The sequence below is a fragment of the Nicotiana tomentosiformis genome, chromosome 5, assembly GCF_000390325.3.
Source record: "Nicotiana tomentosiformis chromosome 5, ASM39032v3, whole genome shotgun sequence".
Taxonomy (NCBI): domain Eukaryota; kingdom Viridiplantae; phylum Streptophyta; class Magnoliopsida; order Solanales; family Solanaceae; genus Nicotiana; species Nicotiana tomentosiformis.
In genome coordinates, this window is record NC_090816.1 from 126,521,562 (window position 1) to 126,543,472 (window position 21,911).

General features: G+C 37.6%; 2 protein-coding genes across 2 annotated transcripts; one reads left to right on the forward strand and one right to left on the reverse strand.

Moving 5' to 3' along the window:
- Positions 1-814: 814 nt before the first annotated feature.
- On the reverse strand, positions 815-1,720 carry LOC138893128 (uncharacterized). The gene has a single exon (XM_070176898.1). The coding sequence runs from the start codon at positions 1,718-1,720 to the stop codon at positions 815-817; it is 906 nt and encodes a 301-aa protein (XP_070032999.1).
- A 10,700-nt stretch (positions 1,721-12,420) lies between these two features.
- LOC104097976 (uncharacterized) lies at positions 12,421-18,862 on the forward strand. Its single transcript, XM_070176899.1, has 4 exons — positions 12,421-12,522; positions 16,176-16,238; positions 16,359-18,268; positions 18,463-18,862. Exons 1-4 carry the CDS (start codon positions 12,421-12,423, stop codon positions 18,860-18,862), a joined length of 2,475 nt encoding a protein of 824 aa, XP_070033000.1.
- The last annotated feature ends 3,049 nt before the right edge of the window (positions 18,863-21,911 follow it).

Here is a 21,911-nt window from a genome sequence, read left to right on the forward strand (position 1 = left end):
ATTAATACTGCACCAAGCCCAATGCTAGATGATCACAATATACCGTATAAGATCCTGAACTTGTGGTCAATACCAACATTGGCGTTGTAGTAAAGTAGTCTTGAGCTTCTGAAAGCTCAACTCACACTCGTCTGACCATCTGAATGAGGCACCCTTCTGGGTCAATTTGGTCAATGGGGATGCTATGGATGATAACCCCTCCACAAACCGGCGATAATAACCTGCCAAACCAAGGAAACTCCGGATCTCTGTAGATGAAGTAGGTCTAGGCCAATTCTGAACTGCCTCAATCTTCTTAGGATCTACGTTTATGCTTTCTGCCGATACAACATGCCCCAAAAAGGCAACTGAGTCTAACCGAAATTCGCATTTTGAAAATTTGGCATATAACTTATTATTCTTTAAAGTCTGAAGCACAATTTGAAGATGTTGATCATGCTCCTCTCGACTGCTGGAGTAATCAAGATATGAATACACCCACAAAAGAATCCAAATAGGGCTTGAATACCTGATTCATCAAATCCATAAATTTTGCTGGGGCATTTGTCAGCCCAAATGACATCACTAGGAATTCATATGCCCATACCGAGTCCGAAAGCTGTGTTAGGGACATCGGATACCCTAATCTTCAACTGATGTAACCAGACCTCAAATTGATCTTTGAAACCACCTTGGCACCCTAAAGCTGATCGAATAATTCATCAATTCTTGGCAACAAATACTTGTTCTTGATAGTAGCCTTGTTCAACTGCCGATAATCTATACACATCCGCATTGAATCATCTTTCTTCTTTACAAATAACACCGGTGTACCCTAGGGCGAGACGCTAGGTCTAATGTGTCCCTGCTCAAGCAAGTCTTGTAACTGCTCCTTCAAATCCTTTAGCTTCGGCAGGGCCATATGGTATGGTGGAATAGAAATGGGTTGGATGCCCGGAGCCAAATCAATACAGAAATCAATATCTCTATCGGGTGGTATTCCCGGCAAATCTGTAGGAAATACATATGGAAACTCACGGACAAATGGGACCGAATCCATAGAAGGAACATCCACATTGTGATCGCGAATATAAGCCAAATAAGCTAGACACCCCTTCCCGACCATACGCCGAGCTTTCACATAAGAGATAACCCTGCTGGTGGAATGGACAGGAGTCCCTTTCCACTCTAAATGAGGCAACCTCGGCATGGCTAGGGTCGCTGTTTTGGCGTGACAATCCAATATAGCATGATAATGTGACAGCCAGTAAATACCCAAGATGACATCAAAATCTACCATATCAAGAAGTAGAAGATCCATGCTAGTCTCAAGACTCCCAATAGTAACCACACATGAATGATAGACATGATCTACCATAATAGAATCCCCTATAGGTGTGGACACATACACAGAAACACCCATAGAATCACGAGGCACAACCAGATATGAAGCCAAATAGGAGGACACATAGGAATAAGTACATCCCGAATCAAATAGAACTGAAGCATCTCTATGGCAAACTAGAACAATACCTGTGATCATGGCATCAGACGACTCAGCCTTAGGTCTAGCTAGAAAAACATAGAATTGGTGCTGGGCCCCACCACCCGGACCTACATCTATAGGATGACCTCTAACTGGCTGGCATCCACCTCTAACGACCTGACCTCCACCTCTAGTTGTCTGACCCCTGCCCCTAGTTGGCTGGGCGGGTGGCGGAACAGCTGGTGATGAAATCATTGCACGAGAAACTTGATGTTGCGTGCTGCCCTAAGACCTGGGGAAAAATCTAGCAATGTGCCTAAGGTACCCATAAGTATAACAAGCCCTCAGCTGTTGTGACTGCTAACCCTGGAACTGGCCATGTCGACCTGGATGATCACTCTAATGACTTTGGATCGGAGGTGCACTAATAGGAGCTGGTGGTGCACTTTAAGCTAACTGGTCAAGATGAGACGCAATAGGACCACGGCTCCCTGAAGCACCATGAGATGCCTGGAGTGCTGATTGAAATGGCCTAGGAGGATGGCCTCTACCAAAATTACCCTTATCTCCAGACGACACACCACTGAACCCACCGAACCGACGAGGTTTTTTATCAGACACATGTCCCTTTTCCTGAGCAAGAACCATCTCTATCCGTCTAGCAACATTTGCAGCCGCCTGAAAGGAAATATTACTTTTGGTCTCCTTGGTCATCTGAAGCCTGATAAGGTAAGTGAGTCCCTCAATGAATCTCCTTACCCTCTTCTTCTCAGTAGAGAGAAAGATAGTAGCATGGCAAGCTAGATCTACAAAACGAGTCTCGTACTGAGTAACAGTCATACTGCCCTGCTGGAGACGTTCAAACTACCTGTGGTAATCCTCTCTTAGTATGACAGGGAGGTACTTCTCTAAATATAGCTGGGAGAACCGATCCCAGGTAAGTGCAGGCAACCCAGCTTGTATGGTCAACATATAATCTCTCCACTACCTCTTGGCGGAACCCGTCATCCGAAACACAACAAAATCTACCTCATTGGTCTCGACTATACCCATGTTCCACAGCACCTCATGACAACGGTCAACATAACCCTAAGGGTCCTCATAAGGTTCACCACTGAAGTTAACTAGAAAGAGTTTAGTAAACTTGTCCAACCTCAATAAAGCCTCAAAAGTCATGGCAGGCCTATTATCGGCTTGTGCCGCAACCACCGACTGAATTACCCTAACTGGCGGGGCTGCTGGAGCCTAATACTGGGGAACCATCTGCTCCGGGGCATGAGTAGTATGAGTCTGCGCTTCTCCCCCAGCATGTGAGACGGCTGGTGCTACTAGAAATATACCATTCTGGGCCACACCCTCCATAAGGCTCACCAAACGGACTAGAGCATCCTGAAGCACTAGAGTAGCTATGAATCCTTCCAGGACCTGAACTGGTCCAACATGTACAGTATGAGCTGGAACCTCCGCTTCCAAATCCACCTGAGGTTCTACAACAGGTCTTGTTGCTCGGACTTTAGATTGAGATCTACCTCTGCTTCTACCTCTGCCTCTGGCGCGACCTCGGCCTCTACCCCTGGTCATAGTTACCAACGAGGGCTCTGGCTCCTGTCCGGCGGTAGATGTAGTACGTGTTCATGCCATCTGCGAGAGAACAAAAATAGAATGGTTCAATCATCGATAATAAAAAAAAATTGCACGACAAAATAAGAAAGAAGTTATATTGTTTCTAAACTTTATAGCCTCTAGAAGATAAGTACATGCATTTCCGTACCGATCCTTCAGACTCTACTAAGCTTGCTCGTCACTCGTGAGATCTAAGTAACCTAGTGCTCTGATACCAACTCGTCACGACCTGAAATTCTCACCTTCGGGACCGTGATGGCGCCTAATATTTCACTTTCTAGGCAAGCTGATGTTAGAATGATCTTAACCATTTTTAAACAAATCAAATTAAATGGATGTCAATTACTGAAATAAAGTGCGGAAGACCAAAACAACTGAATCATCCAAATATATCCCCGAATTTGGTGTCACAAGTGCACGAGCTACTAGAATAATACAAATAAAGATCTGAATAAAATTCAAGTTGTTTGAGATATAATACACAGCTAAGATAATGTAGAAGGGGACTTAAGAATTGCGGATGCTGTGCAGTTATACCTCAAGTCTTCTCTGGATAGCTGAATCCGAGAAAGTCTATGGTATGCCGCTGGGACCAACTCCAAAATCTGCACAAGAAGTGAAGAGGGTAGTATGAGTACAACCGACCTCATGTACTCTGTAAGTGTCGAGCCTAACCTCGACAAAGTAGTGACAAGTCTATGACAAGACACATACGTAAACAACATGTGTCAGTATATACATATATGAAGCAATATTGAACACAGTAATTAACAGATTTTATAATTTTGGGAGGGAACATGTGAAGGGAAATGGTATAAAATTTTTAGCCAGGGAAGTGTCATGTAGCAGCTAAATAATGCACCAACAACAAAATAGGTAGCTGAAATATAAAAATGACATGACACCACCCTTTGTGCTTTTACTCTCATCCTTCCCGTGAAATGATAAATAAATAATATGAATGACACGGAATCACCCTTCGTACTTTAGCTCTCTTTCTTGCCACAGTACGATGAATAAATAATTTAAATGGCATGGCATCACCCTTCCTGCTTTACATTCTTCCTCACCGTGATAATGATAATATAAATTCAGAAGAGTCTTTTAAATGCGAGGATCTATACTTATCAATCAATTAAATACCAGAATACCGACCTCTCCTTTCAAAATATTCAACAATAATTAAATTAGCAATAATTTCACGAATAAAGATCAAATAAACAATAATAAACTTAAGCAGGAATATCTTAATTAAAAAGGCAATTATTCACAATGAACAAATTCCACCCGCATGCTTTGACTCAATCACAATGCATAAGTACTCTTCACCTTACATATACGTTGTACCCCGCACATTAAATCACGCAACAAATATACAAACAAGTCTCACTCCCTCAAGTCTAGGTTAACCACGATACTTACCTCGCTTTAAAGCCAACTCAAGATTTCGATAAACCTTTACCTCGTGAATTGGTGTCGGAATACCTCGAATCTAGTCACAAACAATTCAATATACTCAACACGAATTATAGAAACCAATTCTATATAAAAATTCTAAATTTTTCAATTAAAATTCGAAATTCAACTTAAAAATCAACAGTGGGGCCAACGTCTCGAAACTAGACAAAAAAATACAAAATGTGAACACCCATTCAACCACGAGTCCAACCATACAAATTTTATCAAATTCCTACATCAACTCGTCCTTTAAATCTCCAAATCTTATTTTCAAATCCCTAGGCCCAAATCCTCGAATTTCACCTTAAAAATACGTAATGTAGTCGATATACTAAATAAAAGTTTAATATTATTGACTAATAATGATTACAAGTGACTTACCTCAAGAATTCCCGTGAAACTCCTCGAAAAATCGTCCCAAACCGTGTGTTTGAAGTCCAATAAAGAGAAAGAACCTCGGAACCCCTCGTTTTAACACTACCAGTGTTTTCGCATTTGTGAAATTTTAATCGCTTATGCGGTCTTTCTTCCACTTCTGTGCCTCCTTCGCTCCTGTGGACAAGAGTCCGCTTCTGCGGACTAGTTTCTGCGGACCTTACGCTTCTGCGATGCCCCGTCCGCATCTGCGGCCTCGCAGGTGCGAAAATTCTCTCGCACCTGCGACCACTGCCTCACTAGCGCATTGCCTGCATAGAAACCTTTTCAGAGCTCCAATCGTAGGTGTAGTTCGTACTACATATAGTATTATAGCATTCCTCAATTTCTCTGTTTCCTTTTTCACCTCATTTTTCAATAATTTCACTATAGTTTCCCCATTTTGCATTATTGAAACCACAAAGCTGAGATTCATGCCTCTCAATCCGAAACGGTTATTACCCACTAGATTTTCCCATGTCTTATTCTCAGGTCCCTTCGCATGTGGTTCCTCTGATACCTTCTGTATTTCCGTCACCTTGTCATTTCCTTGTGCCTTATGGTCCTTCTGTGGAATTTCACCACATGCATGTGCTGAAACCACTGATTCAGGAGTTCCTTTATTCTGATTACTGCTCGTTTGCATAATTCCAGTGATAATTGTACCGGAGAGTGGTGTATTAGGTCCACTCCTCTGATTTGGCAAGGTCGACCAGTCTGATTCGTCTTCATTTCCTTCGCCCTCCTTGTATGCATATGTTACACCAATCCTTTTGGCTATAGCCTCAATGGCCACTGTCGTCCTGTTATTTTGCTTCTTCGCCGGCCTTCCTCTGGCCATTTTCGATGGCTGAGCACGGTAAATTCACTATTGTGCTCTAGAGAGAGAAAGTAGAGAGAAGCGAGAGCTTTTCAAGAATGTTCTTTAAAGAGATTGTAGATGATAAAAAAAATTACACTATTAAAGTACAAAAACTTAAATTCTATGCAATGACTATTTAAATTCTATACAATGACTATTCTACTAGTCTCAAAAAACATGCTACATCCTTCTTTTCCAAGAATTCCAAGAAAATCTGGTTTCTATCTTAAGTCTTCTTCTGCTTTCCTTCATCATTTTCACATCTATCAAACTCTTGAGAACAAGAAGGAAATTCATGTGAATATTTTGTGGGAAAACTCTCATTATGGATATTTATCTTCCTTGAGAAGAAATTTTCATCATTTTCTTCTTCTTTTTCGTCAGCTAATAAATAAGGAGGCACTTCAGCTTCATGCCTTTCAAATTCTTCAATTCTCATTCCATCTTTAAGATAGTCAGCTCCCATCATGGCCATTGCTGCAAATGAAACCGACATTCTTTTTGTGGCTCTTTTTGCAAACTAATTAAGTGAATAAGTAAGAGAATTGAGGACGAAAATACTGATACTATAGTGCTGAGTCAAAGACACTCCGCTTTCTCTAGTTAACTGAATTCTGAATGAATTAACTTCTTGGTAATGGCTTAATCTATAGATCGAAACTGTGATAAAAAACGGGCATGTGAGGTTTGGGGAGAGATGAGACTTTGTTGAGTTGTTGTATGCAACAATCTCATTTAGACAAGACATATATATAGGTGATGAAGAAGAAAAAAATGATGAAATACTACTTAATTAGAATGTTGAATTGACTCTTGAAATTAACCTTTTGACATCTAGAGAAAGTTTCAAAGCCAAAAAGGTAATTGTGAAGAGAAGAAACACGTTTGAATTTGAACAGGATTTCGAAATTTCACGTGATGATCAATCTCATAACGAAGGTGTCCTTGTTGCAATATGGCATATAAAATATCTTTTTAATTTTTTTAAAAATATTCTACATACTTTTCACTTATTAATTATCAACTGCACTAATAGTCGAATTTAAATAGGACTAGATTATTCTAATATTTAAATAGTATATTGCACCAAATATACTATAAGTTATACTAATTTTCTTCAACAAAGAATACATTATAGCATTAATTAGTCAAAGGTCAATTAATTGAATCTGGAAAAACACCAAAGAAGTGTCTTAGTATATTCTAAGTACAAGTATGATTGAATCTGCTCTCCGCGTTATTTCTATTGATTATCAGTTCAATGAATGTTTTCCAGTCACGTATTCATTAACTTTGCATGACTACACGCATGATGACACTCGACTACTATGCGAATAGTTCCGCTAATGAGTTCAATAGAATCAGTAGCTTTGACCGAGACCTTGTATTTATGTTAAGAATTCAATTAATATGTTTAAAAACTTTATTTAGAATCCGATAAGCTATATTTTTTAGAATTCAGAACCCTTAAAATCAAAATCCTAGCTCCACCTACTACATAAATATTCTGAAACTCATGATCGAAGTAAAACACAATATGAAAGCATTAATGCTAAAGAGCCTTCACATTCTACTGCATGCGAACGCATGTACGTAATGGATATAACGCCATCTCTTACACTCAACGACTCAGATAAAAATTGCAATATATATATATATATATATATATATATATATATATATATATATATATATGAGAGAGAGAGAGAGAGAGAGAGAGAGAGAGAGAACAGTTCCTGAATATGTTTGGAACATTAACTCAAGCGGGATTGATCTCTGTTTCACCAAATATTCCCCTAGAAAAGGGGAGGAGCTCAAACTCCTACTGTCCGTACTCCAGAGCAACAGATTCACATTGGTCAGGTTCTGGATGTGGTGCCGGTACAACCTGTTATTCTGGTTCAGCCTGAGGTCAGGCCAGAGGCATCAAAAGAGGAACAAAAAAGACTTGAGAGGTTTAAGAGGTATAGCCCACCTACTTTCAGTGGCACAACTACAGAGGATACCCAGGGATTCCTAGAAAAGTGTCACCGTATTCCCCGCACCATGGGTATTGTAGAAGTGAGTGGAGTTGCCTTTACTACATTTCAGTTGTCAGGAGCAGCGTATCAATGGTGGCAAGTTTATGGATAAGGTAGACCAGCCGGTGCAATGCCACCAACTTAGGCTCAACCTTCGTAGATGTTTTTGAAAGAGTTTGTTCCCTAGACTCTTCGGGATATGTGGCACACAAAGTTTGAACGGTTGCGTCAGGGCACCCTGACGGTGTCAGAATATGCTATCAGGTTCAGTGAGTAAGCCCGTCATGCACCTATCTTGGTTCCTACAGTTAGAGAGTGAGTCCGCAGATTCATCGAAGGGCTCAATTGTGATTTTAAAACACGTATGGCTCGAGAGTTACAGACTGACATCCATTTCAGCAAGTAGTAGAGATTGCCAGGATGTTAGAACTTGTTCGAAGTTAGGAAAAGTAGTCTAAGGAGGTCAAAAGGTATCGGAACTCTGGAGGATTCAGTGGATTCTACTCTGCAGATATGACTCATCACGGCGGAGATGCGGGCAGTCGGGCAGCCCAGTACGCAATTCAGAGTACTCGTAGTGCTCAAATTAATACTTTTAGTGCACCACCGGCACGAGGTTCTTAGAGTGGTTATTCTAGTTATCCGACATAGATGCAGTACGAGCAGTCACAACCTCAGAGGGGTTGTTATAAGTGTGGTGATACTAGGCACATCATGAGAGATTGTCCTAGCCTTGGAAGAGGTGGATTTCATTAGAACACTTAGACTGCATGTTCTATTCCAGTTACTACCCTACATACACAACCAGTTAGGGGTGGAGGACAGGCGGGTAGAGGGTGCCCTAGAGGGAGAGGCCCAGCCCGTTGATATATTTTCTATGGTATGGCTGAGGCCGCTACACCAGATGGTGTCAATATAGGTATGAGTTAATTCATAATAAATGAGCACTATTCTTATTTTTATTCGATTCTGATTATCGAGGTGAGAGCTTCTTTCATACTCCTTATATGGTGAATTTGTGAATTTGTACTCTACTCTCGTGTTTATACCCGTTGGGATATTTGATGATGTTAGCCCGTGTCTAACTGTGATGACCCAATATGTCATCTTTAATTTTAAACATTCATTTCTTTATTCTGAGACCTCGAATAGCACCCTTTAGCATCCCTCAAATAACCTTTTCTTTTTTGATCGTTCGTGAAATTTAATTGACCGACTGACATCGGTCGGAAAGTGCGACTGACTTCGGTCGCTATTATTACCGACCAACTTAATTTCAACGGATTAAAGTCGATCGAAAATTTTTTCTAGTAGTGTATTGAAAGCTTAAATTTCTTAAGTACTGAGATCTCTATCAAAGCCTCCAATCTTCTGCTCTCCACAAGTTTATATTTCCCAACATATAAACAAAACAACATGGGAAAATACAATAAGTCTTCTCAGGCTACTACTCCTTGTGTCCCACGTATTATTTGTCACTAGCCTTTGGAAATTTAATATTTATTTTTTCTAATTGGTATACATATATTATATATGGATTACAATTATATATATTTTATAAATGAATTATACATATATTGTATATCTGCTGGCTATTTTTAATTTAATGAATTAAGTGAGCGGCTATTTGTGTTATTTCTTCTTTTATAAATGTCCCAAATTGTTATGACTTTTTTTAAAAAGAAAAAACAGTTATGTTTATTCAAAAGTACCTCGAACTTATTTACCCATATACTTCTGTTAATAGTTCCTTATAGAAACGCAATGATGAAAATTAAATCACACGAAAACCTTCCATTTTTTCTATATTATATATGAAAAAATAAATGTAACAAATGATATATAATGGAGGAGTATCTTGGGTGCCGAATTCCATTTTTAGATTTATACAGTTTCATATACAAAGGTTCATAATTTATTTTCTGTATTGTATTTTGTGGAACAACAAAACAGAGATTGTTTCTATGATGCTTCAAATAGCATAAGTTCAATTAGTCCAACGTTCATGACATAAAATGCGGCTCATCAACCTTTATATAACTATGATCCTATTTTCAAAAGAGTAGTTACAAAAAGAACATTACTCAATGGAGTTCAAATTTACGTGATGTATTCAATTTTTTACACCATCAATTAAAATTATCTACAATAGGCAGAGACGAATCTAGAATTTAAGTTTTATGGGTTCAACCTTTAAGGTTTTTAGCATTAAAACTCATTATCTTTTTAAAGTTATGGGTTCATATTGCTATATATTGCAATATTAATAAATTTTTATACATAAATTTATGTTTCGCGTCAAAAGTACTGCGTTCAGTTGAACCCGGTACCAACACTTTGCATCCGCCTCTGATAATAGTTAACTCTTTATACATCAACTGTGATATGATAACTTGAAAAATAAAGTAAAAACTTACTATACTTAAATTAAATTGCACTTATAGTATAAAAATAATTACACTATTAAAGTACAAAAACTTAAATTCTATACAATGACTATTCCTACTAGTCTCAAAAACTTGCTACATTCTTCTTTTCCAAGAATTCCAAGAAAATCTGATTTCTATCTAAAGTCTTCTTCTGCTTTCCTTCATCATTTTCACATCTATCAAACTCATGAGAACAAAAGGAAATTCATGTGAATATTTTGTGGGAAAACTCTCATTATGGATATTTATCTTCCTTGAGAAGAAATTTTCATCATTTTCTTCTTCTTTTTCATCAGCTAATAAATAAGGAGGCACTTCAGCTTCATGCCTTTCAAATTCTTCAATGCTAATTCCATCTTTAAGATAGTCAGCTCCCATCATGGCCATTGCTGCAAATGAAACCGACATTCTTTTTGTGGCTCTTTTTGCAAACTAATTAAGTGAATACGTAAGAGAATTGAGGACGAAAATACTGATGCTATAATGCTGAGCCAAAGACACTCCGCCTTCTCTAAAAATGCAGTTAACTGATTTCTGAATGAATTAACTTGTTGGTAATGGCTTAATCTATAGATCAAAACTGTGATGAAAAACAGGCACACTAGGTTTGGGGGAGAGATGAGAGTTTGTTGAGTTGCTTTATGCAACAATTTCATTTAGACAGGACATATATATATAGGTGATAGAAGAAGAAACAATTGATGAAATACATCTTAATTAGAATGTTGAATTGACTCTTGAAATTAACCTTTTGACATCTAGAGAAAGTTTCAAAGCCAAAAAGGTAATTGTGAAGAGAAGAAACACGTTTGAATTTGAACAAGATTTCGAAATTTACGTGATGATCAATCTCATAAAGAAGGTGTCCTTGTTGCAATAAGGCATATAAAATATCTTTTAAATTTTTTTAAAACAATTCTACATACTTTTCACTTATTAATTATCAACTGCACTAATAGTCGAATTTAAATAGGACTAGATTATTCTAATATTTAAATAGTATATTGCACCAAAAATACTATAAGTTGTACTAATTTTCCTCAACAAAAAATACATTATAGCATTAATTAGTCAAAGCTCAATTAATTGAATCTGGAAAAACACCAAAGAAGTGTCTTAGAATACTTTTCCAGTCACGTATTCATTAACTTTGCATGACTACATGCATGATGACACTCGACTACTATGCGAATAGTTACGCTAATGAGTTCAATAGAATCAGTAACTGAGACCTTGTATTTATGTTAAGAATTCAATTAATATGTTTAAAAACTTTATTTAGAATCCGATAAGCTATATTTTTTAGTATTCAGAACTCTTAAAATCAAATTCCTAGCTCCGCCTGCTACAATAATATTCTGAAACTAAAGATCGGAGTGAAACAAAATATGAATGCATTAATGTTAAAGAGCATTCACGTTCTACTGCATGCGAACGCATGTACGTAATGGATAATATAACGTCATCTCTTACGCTCAACGACTCAGATTAAAATTGCAAGAAGTACATATAGAAAGTTTGCATATATAAAAGGTTATATTGCTGAAGGCCTTTGCTTTAGGTCAATTCAAATGGTCGAGATTTCAAAGTTTAACATTTGCACGGGTACGCGCACCTACCAAAAATGGAAATATCTTAGGGTTGTACCAAAATTGTACGGTAAATATGACTATATCTATGAGTCACGAGAATCATATAGAGTCAATTGGTCTAGCAAAATATGAATATACTTGTTGAGACAAAAGATGTAACTTGAATAAGGGGTAGTTTAGTCTATTTATTTGTTAGCAGATTAGTACATTAGTTAGTCGGTTAATAGAGCATGTGATTGGTTAGAGTAATTAGTGAAGTTTGTGTATATATACATGTTGCTCAGGTAATGCAAAGCAGAGCATTCATTTCTTTCATTGTTGCATTCATCTCGTTGCTCCTCCTCTCTTCTCCCTCGTCAGTTAGAGTTTATCTCTTTCTATCAATCTCCATTTCAGCATGGTATCAGAGCTCGAGCACAGAGTCGAAGCTCATAAATCGATCCTCTGCTTTCTCTCCAACTCTGTTACTTTCTTCTCTACTCTGTTTTTCCTTCTCTGCAGTCTCAAACAATTAAGATCTCACTTTTTTGATTTGAGGTCCAAAATTTATTCAACAATGGTGTTTGGTGATTTGGATCATGAAAATGCAACAGTCACAACTGAAAATGCATCACATGCATCCTCCGATAATGAATTTGAGGAAGGTGTTACAGTTGCAGTCACTCAATGTAACGACCCGACTTGTCGTTCTAAGAATTTATGCCCCGTTTAGTGACTTAAGGTCTCGAGAAACTTCTTACTATGTATTATGACCCACGTATGTGGTCGAGTCTAATTTTCGAAAGATTTGGGATTAAAGTGAGAAAAATAATTTTTTGAAGCTTAAATGGAAAGAGTTGACCGGAGAGTTGACTTTTAAGCAAACGACCCCGGAATAGAATTTTGATTATTCCAACAGCTCCGTATGGTGATTTTGGACTTAGGAGCGTGTTCGAAATTTTATTTGGAAGTCCGTAGTTGAATTAGGCTTGAAATTGTTAAAATAGGAATTTAAGTTTGGAAGTTTGACCGGGGAGTTAACTTTTTGATATCGGGGTCGGAATAAAATTTTTATAGGTCCGTTATATCATTTATGACTTGTGTGTAAAATTTGAGGTCAATCGGACTTGATTTGATAGGTTTCGGCGTCGAATGTAGAAGTTGGAATTTCTTAGTTTCATTAAGGTGGAATTGGGGTATGATTCATGGTTTTAGCGTTGTTTGATATTATTTGAGGTTTTGACTAATTTCGTATGATATTTTAGGACTTGTTGGTATATTTGGTTAGGTCCCGAGGGGCTTGGGTATATATATTTTTTTTAATCATTGGTTGAGAGACTAGTAAGGTTAAGAAATTTGAGAGTTTAATCATGGACAATATCGGGTCAAGATGACCTCTTTTCAGTATTTTGAGTACGCGAGCAGGTCTGTAGCGTATTTTATGATTGAAATTCATATATGAGTTGTGTTCGGGTGAGTTTCGGATGGTTAACGGATCCAAAGTTGGACTTAAACAGCTGCTGCAAAAGCTGCTGTAATATTTTCTGCTGAAATTCGGGGGCAGAAATCGAAGGCCGAAGACCGAGGCCGAGGATCAAAGGCCGAGAATCGAAAGCTGAGGATTGAGGCCCAGGATCGAGGCCGAGGACCGAGGGCCGAGAGCCGAGGGCAGTCTGGACAGAACTGTTAGTTATAAAGCAGGTCGTCCCATTTTCCATTTTTAATATATTTGGAGCTATGGAGCTCACATTGAAGCGATTTTTGAGGCGATCTTCGCCATATGGATTGGGGTAAGTGTTTTATATCCAAAAGTGATTATATTTCATAAATCCATGGTTATATTCATCATTTATTTGTGATTTAAATGGAAGAAATCAAGATTTTTGCAAAATTTTTCAAGAACGAAAATTTTAGATTTGGAGGTCGAGTTGTTATCGGAATTTGATAAAATTGGTATGGGTGGACTCCTAATTGAATGGGTTGTCGGATTTTGTGAGTTTCGTCAGATTCTGAGACGTGGGCCTCACATGCAATTTTGAGTTAAATTTCGAATTTTTGTTGGAAAATTAGTATTTTCATATGGAATTAATTTCTATAATTAGTATTCACTGAATTGAATTAATTTGGTTAGATTTGAGCTATCCGAAGGTCAATTCAAGCAAGAAAACGATTTTGAAATATCGGCATAACTTCAAAAATGTACGTATCTTGCCTAACCTTGAGTGGGGGAATTACCACTTAGGCATTGAGTCTTATGTGAAAATTGTGAAATTGAAAAATCATGTATGCGAGGTGACGAGTACGTACTTGGTTTATATGTGCAAATTACATTGGTTGAAATTCGTAGACGCTCGTATGTATTAAATTGGAAAATTGTTGGAACTTAGTAAATCCTTGATTTGAAATGCCTCATTCCTTGCTTTATTGAATTTGTTTTTATATGATAATTTAGTGTGATTACCACTTTAATTTTTATGTGAATCCCGTATTTTTGTTGAGTTGTTATTTCTTGGAGATAATTTTATTATAGATTTTTTATCTGCAAATAATTAATGAAATTTGTGATATGTTGTAGTATTTGAGCACTTGATGAGCCATTTGTGATATGTGAGCACTTGATGTGCAGTTGTTGAAATCATATTTACTTTGGGACTACGGAACGCTATTCTGGGAGATCCCCCTATCCTGCATATTTACTTTGGGACTACGGAACGGTATTCCGGGAGATCCCCCTACCCTGCATATTTACTTTGGGACTACGGAACGGTATTCCGGGAGATCCCCATGTCTTGCATATTTACTTTTGGGACTACTAGGCGGTACCTCGGGAGTGCCCTTTTATTGATATTTTTCTATGGATGCACTTGCATTTGGTTATTTTATTTTTTCATGATATGTAAATTCTTGTCTTCGCCGGTGATGTACTAGTTGACTTTATTATTATGTGTTTTGTGCTCCTTGTTGTATTGTGTTGGCTTGGGCTTTTTAATACGAGACTCTGAAGATTTATAATTCTGGTTTTTACTGATTTTTGATGACTGAATTATTTTAAATAAAAGAAAATTTCTATTATGTTTTAAATTAATAAGTATTACATACAAATCGGTAATTTATCTGATGCTTTAATTTAAGTACAAATGTCATTTTCTTCACTCAGACTATTTCTAAAGTAAATTGATCATGCAGATTCTTTTATATATTGATATTTTTAGCATGTGAGTTGTCCGTGCAGTTGTGGTAGAAACCTGGGCACGAGGTGCCGTGAAAATATGAAAGTGGGCTGAGACCCATATTTTTATGAATATGAAATGCGGTGTCACAGGATAACTTTTATTTGAAGGAATTATATTCCAAGAATTGTATTTGAAAGAAGTATATTTGAAACATATTTATGTGAAGGAAGTATATTCGAAATAAAATTATCGGAAAGTATTACATCCTGCAGATTATTATTGAAAGATTTATAGGTGAAATAATTATATTTGAAGGACTTGATTAATTGGTTGTACTTGTATTCATTATTTGTTGAGCAATATTTATGGTGTTTTTTCGCCCTGCTATTTATATCATTGGTTGATTATTATTGTCATCATTGTTATTTGTTTTCTATTATTTTTGTGTGCTATATTACGCAGGTTATTAGACTAGTGAGTGTCTTGACTATACCTCGTCACTACTCCACTGAGGTTAGTCTTGATACTTACTGGGTACCGACTGTGGTGTACTCATACTATACTTGTGCACATTTTTGTGCAGAGCCAGGTATGGAAGATATCGGACTTGGGCAGAGTTAGTGTGTTGATTGCAAGGATTCAAGGTAGAGCTGCTTGGTCGTCGCAGTCCCTTAGAGTCTTTCCATTTTATTGTACTGTCAACTCTTATTCGAACAATATTGTATATTCGATCTTGAGATTTATTGCATGTATTCAGTTAGAGTTCATGACTCAGTATTACCAGTCTTGGGAAGGTGTTATAATTATTTATGTTGTTGGTTTCGACACTTGTATTAAATTATATGTTAAAAAAATGGCTTGAATTGTAATTGTAATTGGCTTACCTAGTCTTAGAGACTAAGTTCCATCACGGCGTCTGTGGTGGAATTTTGGGTCGTGACACTCATCCACTATACCTAGCTGCGACACAAGTGGAATCTCTTTGATTTCATTCCAACTAACTGGCACTGATAATTACTCCTTATGGTATCGATCTATGCGGATTGCATTACTTGGTCATAATAAACTGGGTATTGCTGATGGCAGGTGGACAAAAGAGCGGTTTCATGAGAAGTATTGGTATCAATGGGAACGATGCAATGCAATTGTGTTGTCATAGCTGATGAACTCAGTTGCACCAGTCCTAATCAGTGGTGTTGCCTATGCCACTAATGCACAGAAGGTGTGGACGGATTTACAAGAGAGGTTTGACAAAGTGAATGATACTCGTTGCTAAAATTTGCACAAAGAAATTGCCACCCTAAGTCAAGGTACTTCTTATATTTTTGTCTATTATTCAAAGCTCAAGGATTTTTGGGATGAATCTTCGTCTGTTATACCCACTCATGACCGTGATTGTGTCAAGACTAAGGAGTTTATTGTGCATCTTCGAAAGAAAAAGGTGTATCATTTTCTAATGGGCTTGGATGATTCTTACCCTCAAGCTCATAGTCAAATACTTATGATGAAGCCACTTCCTTCAGTGAATCAAGCATATGCCATTCTTATGAGTGATGAAAGCCAAAGGGCTGTAGCTGCTTCTGCTGGTATTTTAGGATCCTCACCTACTGTAAATGCCACACATTCTTATGATTCAACTGCACTATATAGTGCTAAACCTAATTTCAATCCAAAATTTAGGAAGAATTACAATATTCAGTGTGAGTTTTGCAAAATGAAGAGTCAAATTAAAGAAAGCTGCTACAAAATAATAGGTTATCCATCAGATCATAAATTCAAAAAGAAAGGGGGAACTGGTGCTTATAATGCAATGGTCGAACCTGGATATACTATGCCTATGTACTTCAATCATGTCTCACGCCAGGCTTCTCAGCAAACTTCAATGCCTCATTTGCTTACATATCAAAAGCCTCAACAGATCATGAATCAAGGAGTTGAATTTTCTCAAGCTGTGAATCAGGCACAGGGTGGCACTCAAGCTCTAGCAGGATCCTCCTCTACACAGGCACAGAGACCTTACACAGTTTCCTCTCCACACACTCAAGGAAATGTGTTCCCTTTCACTAAAGACCAATATGATCAGATAATGCACATTCTGAACAATTCAACTTCAACTTCCTCTGCTCAAGCAAATGTGGTAGGTACTAGCACTGCTCTCTTAGCATCTACTAGTCCACAAGAATGGATTATTGATACTGGAACGACTAATCATATGGTGTCAGATGCTAACTTGTTTACTAAGACCTCTATAGTTACTCCTTCTAAGCCTAGGACAGTCTTGTTACCTAATGGAGATATCACTCCAGTGACTCACACCGGTGACAGCAATATTTCAGACATAAGCACACTTAACGATGTATTTTATGTGCCTCAGTTCACGTTCAACTTATTATCAGACTCCAAAGTGACAAGAGGCCTTAAATGCTTTGCTTCCTTTTATCCTAATTTCTGTGTCTTTCAGGATCTCTTCAGTGGCAGGGTGAGGGAGATTGGTAGAGAAAGAGATGGTCTATACTTTCTGCAGAAATATGGTGGAAAGATGCTCACTGCTGGATCATTAGCTGCTGCTGGAATAAAGTCAAGGAAGGGAGACACTACAATTGATGTTGCCTTGTGGCATAAAAGACTAGGGCATGTATCCAGTATTGTTCTTAGAAAATTGTTTGCTGCCAAACTAGCTAGTATCAATGACACTATCAATAAGTGCAGTGTCTATCCTTGTGCTAGGCAAACCAGGCTGGCATTTCCTTCTAGCTGTATTAAGACTGTTGTTGCATTTGATCTAATACATCTTGATGTTTGGGGTCCATATAACTGTGCAACTTTTGATGGAAATAGATATTTTCTGACTGTTGTTGATGACTTTACCAGGATGACTTGGGTTTTTTTTTTACTGAAACTCAAATATGATGTATGTGTGGTACTTACTCAGCTTATTGTGCTCATTCAAACTCAGTTTAACAAAGTTGTAAAGGCAGTCAAGTCAGACAATGGCTCTGAGTTTGTCAACTCTACCTGTACCACATTGTTTCAGAAGTATGGTATCATTCATCAAAGAACATGTGTCTATACTCCTCGGCAACATAGAATTGCTGAGAGAAAGCACATGCACATCCTAGAAGTCACACGAGCTTTAAGGTTTCGGGCCCATATTCCTATCAAGTATTGGGGACATTGTGTGCTTGCAGCAGTGTACCTCATAAATAGGATGCCATCTTTTGTTATTCATGGACTTTCTCCTTTTGAAGTATTGTATGGTATAACACCTAATCTGGGTCACTTAAGAATTCTTGGATGTTTGTTCTATTCCAAGCAAGTTCATGAAACAAACAAACTCCTGCCCAAGGCTAAGCCAGTTGTTCTCATGGGCTTCTCTGACACTCGGAAGGCCTACATTCTACTGGATCTCACTTCTCATTTTTTATCAACATGGATGTATCCTTTAGGAAAGATATATTTCCCTTCAAAGACATCACAGATACATCACCACCTATTTTCTTGCCTTCTGAATTGTCCAATTCTAGTGAAGAGCAGCCTTCACTTCCTCCTGTTCCTGCTAGGCATGAGTCTACTGGCTCTTCTGCTCTACACCAATCTGCAGCAGATGTGATGCCTTCTATTCCTCCTTCTATGTCATCTCAACTCTCCACTGGTCTGAGGAGATCTTTGAGGACAAGGCAGGCTCCCATTTGGATGAAGGACTTTGTGTCACAACCTGGATACAAATCTATTCCGTATTCCATTGCTAACTATGTGTCATATGATAGAATTTCTCCCAAATATCAGGCATATTTAACTGCATTCTCTGCAATACAGGAACCTACTTCTTTTGAGAAATCTGCTTAAGATCCTAAGTGGGTTGAAGCTATGCAAGCTGGAATTGCTGCACTAGAATCCAATCACACCTGGGATGTGGTGTCCTTACCTGAAGGCAAGGTGCCTATTGGTTGTAAGTGGATCTATAAGGTGAAGTACAATGCTACATGAGAGGTGGAGAGGTTCAAATCCAGGCTTGTGGCTAAAGGGTACAACCAACAGGAGGGTATTGACTACCACGAGACATTTAGCCCAATTGTTAAGATGGTTACTATTAGAACCATTCTAGTTGTGGCTGCCTCTGAGCAGTGCCACATTCACCAAATGGATGTGTACAATGTTTTTATTCAGGGAGATCTCTATATATGACCTTACCTCAGGGCTTTCAGATTCAGGGGGAGACAAGACTAGCATGTAGACTCTTGAAATCCCTGTATGGGCTCAAACAAACACCCAGACAGTGGAATGCTAAGCTGTCTGAGGCACTTCTGGGATTTGGCTTCATGCAAAGCCAACATGATCACTCATTGTTCATCAAAGGGTCAGGGGAACATATCATAATCATCTTAGTGTATGTTGATGATATGCTAATCACTGAGCCTAATCTGACACTAATAGCTGAGATGAAGATCAAGCTGCAACTAAAATTCAAAATGAAAGATCTAGGGGAGCTTAAATACTTTCTTGGCATTGAGTTTGCCAGGTCACAGAGAGGCATCATGATGCACCAAAGGAAGTACACTCTAGAGCTGATTTCTGAGCTTGGATTAGGAGTTGCAAAACCTGCAACAACACCTATTGAAGCCAACATCAAATTGACCACTAAGGAATATGATGAACATACTAGCAGCTCTAGTGCAACTGATGATGAAGTGTTAACAGACATCAACCAGTATCAAAGATTACTAGAAAAACTACTCTACCTGACTGTCACAAGGCCAGCATATAATGTTCAGACACTAAGCCAGTTTATGCAGAAACCAAAAAGAACTCATTTGGAAGTTGCTCAAAGAGTGTTTAGATATGTGAAGAATCAACCAGGTCAAGGCATAATGTTATCTAGCAAACAGAGAAATACTATCACTGCATATTGTGATGCAGACTGGGCAGTCTGCCCTATCACTAGGAAGTCATTAACAAGATTCTTCATCAGATATGGTGATTCCCTGATATCCTGAAAGTCCAAGAAACAAAGCACCATTTCTAGGAGTTTTGCAGAATCTGAGTACAGAAGTATTGAATCAACTGTAGCTGAATTTGTGTGGATACTTGGTCTGTTCAAAGACATTGGTATAGAAGTTGGCCTCCTTGTGAACATCTACACTAACAGTAAATCAGCAATTCAAATAGTTGCTAATCCAGTGTTTCACGAACGAACCAAATACATTGAAATAGACCTTCACTTTATAAGGAAAAAAGATACAGAATAGTCCGGTACGAACAGAATATGTAGCTACAAAGGAGCAGTTAGCAGACATTCTAACCAAAGGTCTACCATGAGCACAACACGAGCATTTACTGTCCAAGCTAGGTGTACTTGATGTCTTCCTACCACCTAGCTTGAGGGGGAGTATTGAGACAAAAGATGTAACTTGAGTAAGGGGTAGTTTAGTCTATTTATGTGTTAGCAGATTAGTGCATTAGTTAGTCAGTTAATAGAGCATATGATTGGTTAGAGAGGTGGTTAGAGTAGTTAGTAGAGTTGTGTATATATACATGTTGCTCAGGTAATACAAAGCAGAGCATTCATTTCTTTCACTGTTGCATTCATCTCGTTGCTCCTCCTCTCTTCTCTCTCTCTTCTCCCTCGTCAATTAGGGTTTATCTCTCTCTCAATCTCCATTTCAGCAATACTCCCTCTGTCTCATATTATGTGTCGTGTTTAAGAAATATTAATTAGGAAAAAGATTGAACTATTATATCCTTATTTATGCCTTAAGAGATAATCTCTCTTCATTAAATATATATTCTATTTATGTGTTATCTCCATCTTCATGAATAATTATTACTAAAGGTAAAAAAGGAAAAAAATAATCAATTTGTCTTGAACTTCTAAAATGATAAATAGTTTGAGACAATTATTTTTAGTAACCACGACTGTTAATTTGAGACAGAGGAAGTATATGTTAATATATAGGAATGATGTAAATTAAACAAACACATGTTTTTGCAGATTCAAATGCAAATCTCACCTTCGACATATTCGACTACATGATTAATTAATGACCAATGAAATTTAACAGAATTCTATCTATCAGGGCAGAGCTAGGTGGGCAGAAGGGTTGAAGGGGGTTCAACGCAAAAAAATTACACTATGAATATAATGCCAACTTTTTTTTAATGTATATATATAGATATTGAATCCACTTAGCTTCTTGATATGTTTATCTCTTCTTTTTTTTTGAATCCCCTAGGTGAAAATTCTGCTTCTGCCACAGCTGTCTATAGTCATCATATAAACAAGCACAAAAAATTTTTTTGAGTTGCAAGTTTCACCTTGCCCAAATCCGATGTTTCATTTTCCCTCCAAGCACGTTGTATTAGAATATTATTTTAAGCAAAAAGATCAATCTATTTCTCATGTTCAAACCTGACAGATACAGATTCAAGATTTGAAATTTATGTGGGTTCATAAGATCTTTTCACGAATTGATTTGAACATCATATTATCTAAATCAATTTGCGTGACCCTATTTGTCATGTATTACCATATAATATGGAGTAGGAATACTCTTTATTTTTAACCAAATTTACTTTGTCAAGCTTTACATTTTTTCTTTAGGTTTCTTTTGCAAGTTTAGTTATGTATAGGGGCAATGAAAACTAAAAAATAACACAATGCTACACATGTAAATAGACGTTTGGTTCTTATAATGGATTTGTACGTTTTCTTTACTATTGTGCTATTTCTCTAGTCTCGAACGTGATTCATGTTTGATAATCTAGTCGGTTTGTGTGATTTAGTTGCAAAATATGAGCTAATAGCTCACTTCACATCACTGTCTTAAAAAGCAGGTTGCAGAGAAAGTAAATTTATAGTCTGTTTGAAAGAGTGTTAGAAAAGTCAATCCAATTATAT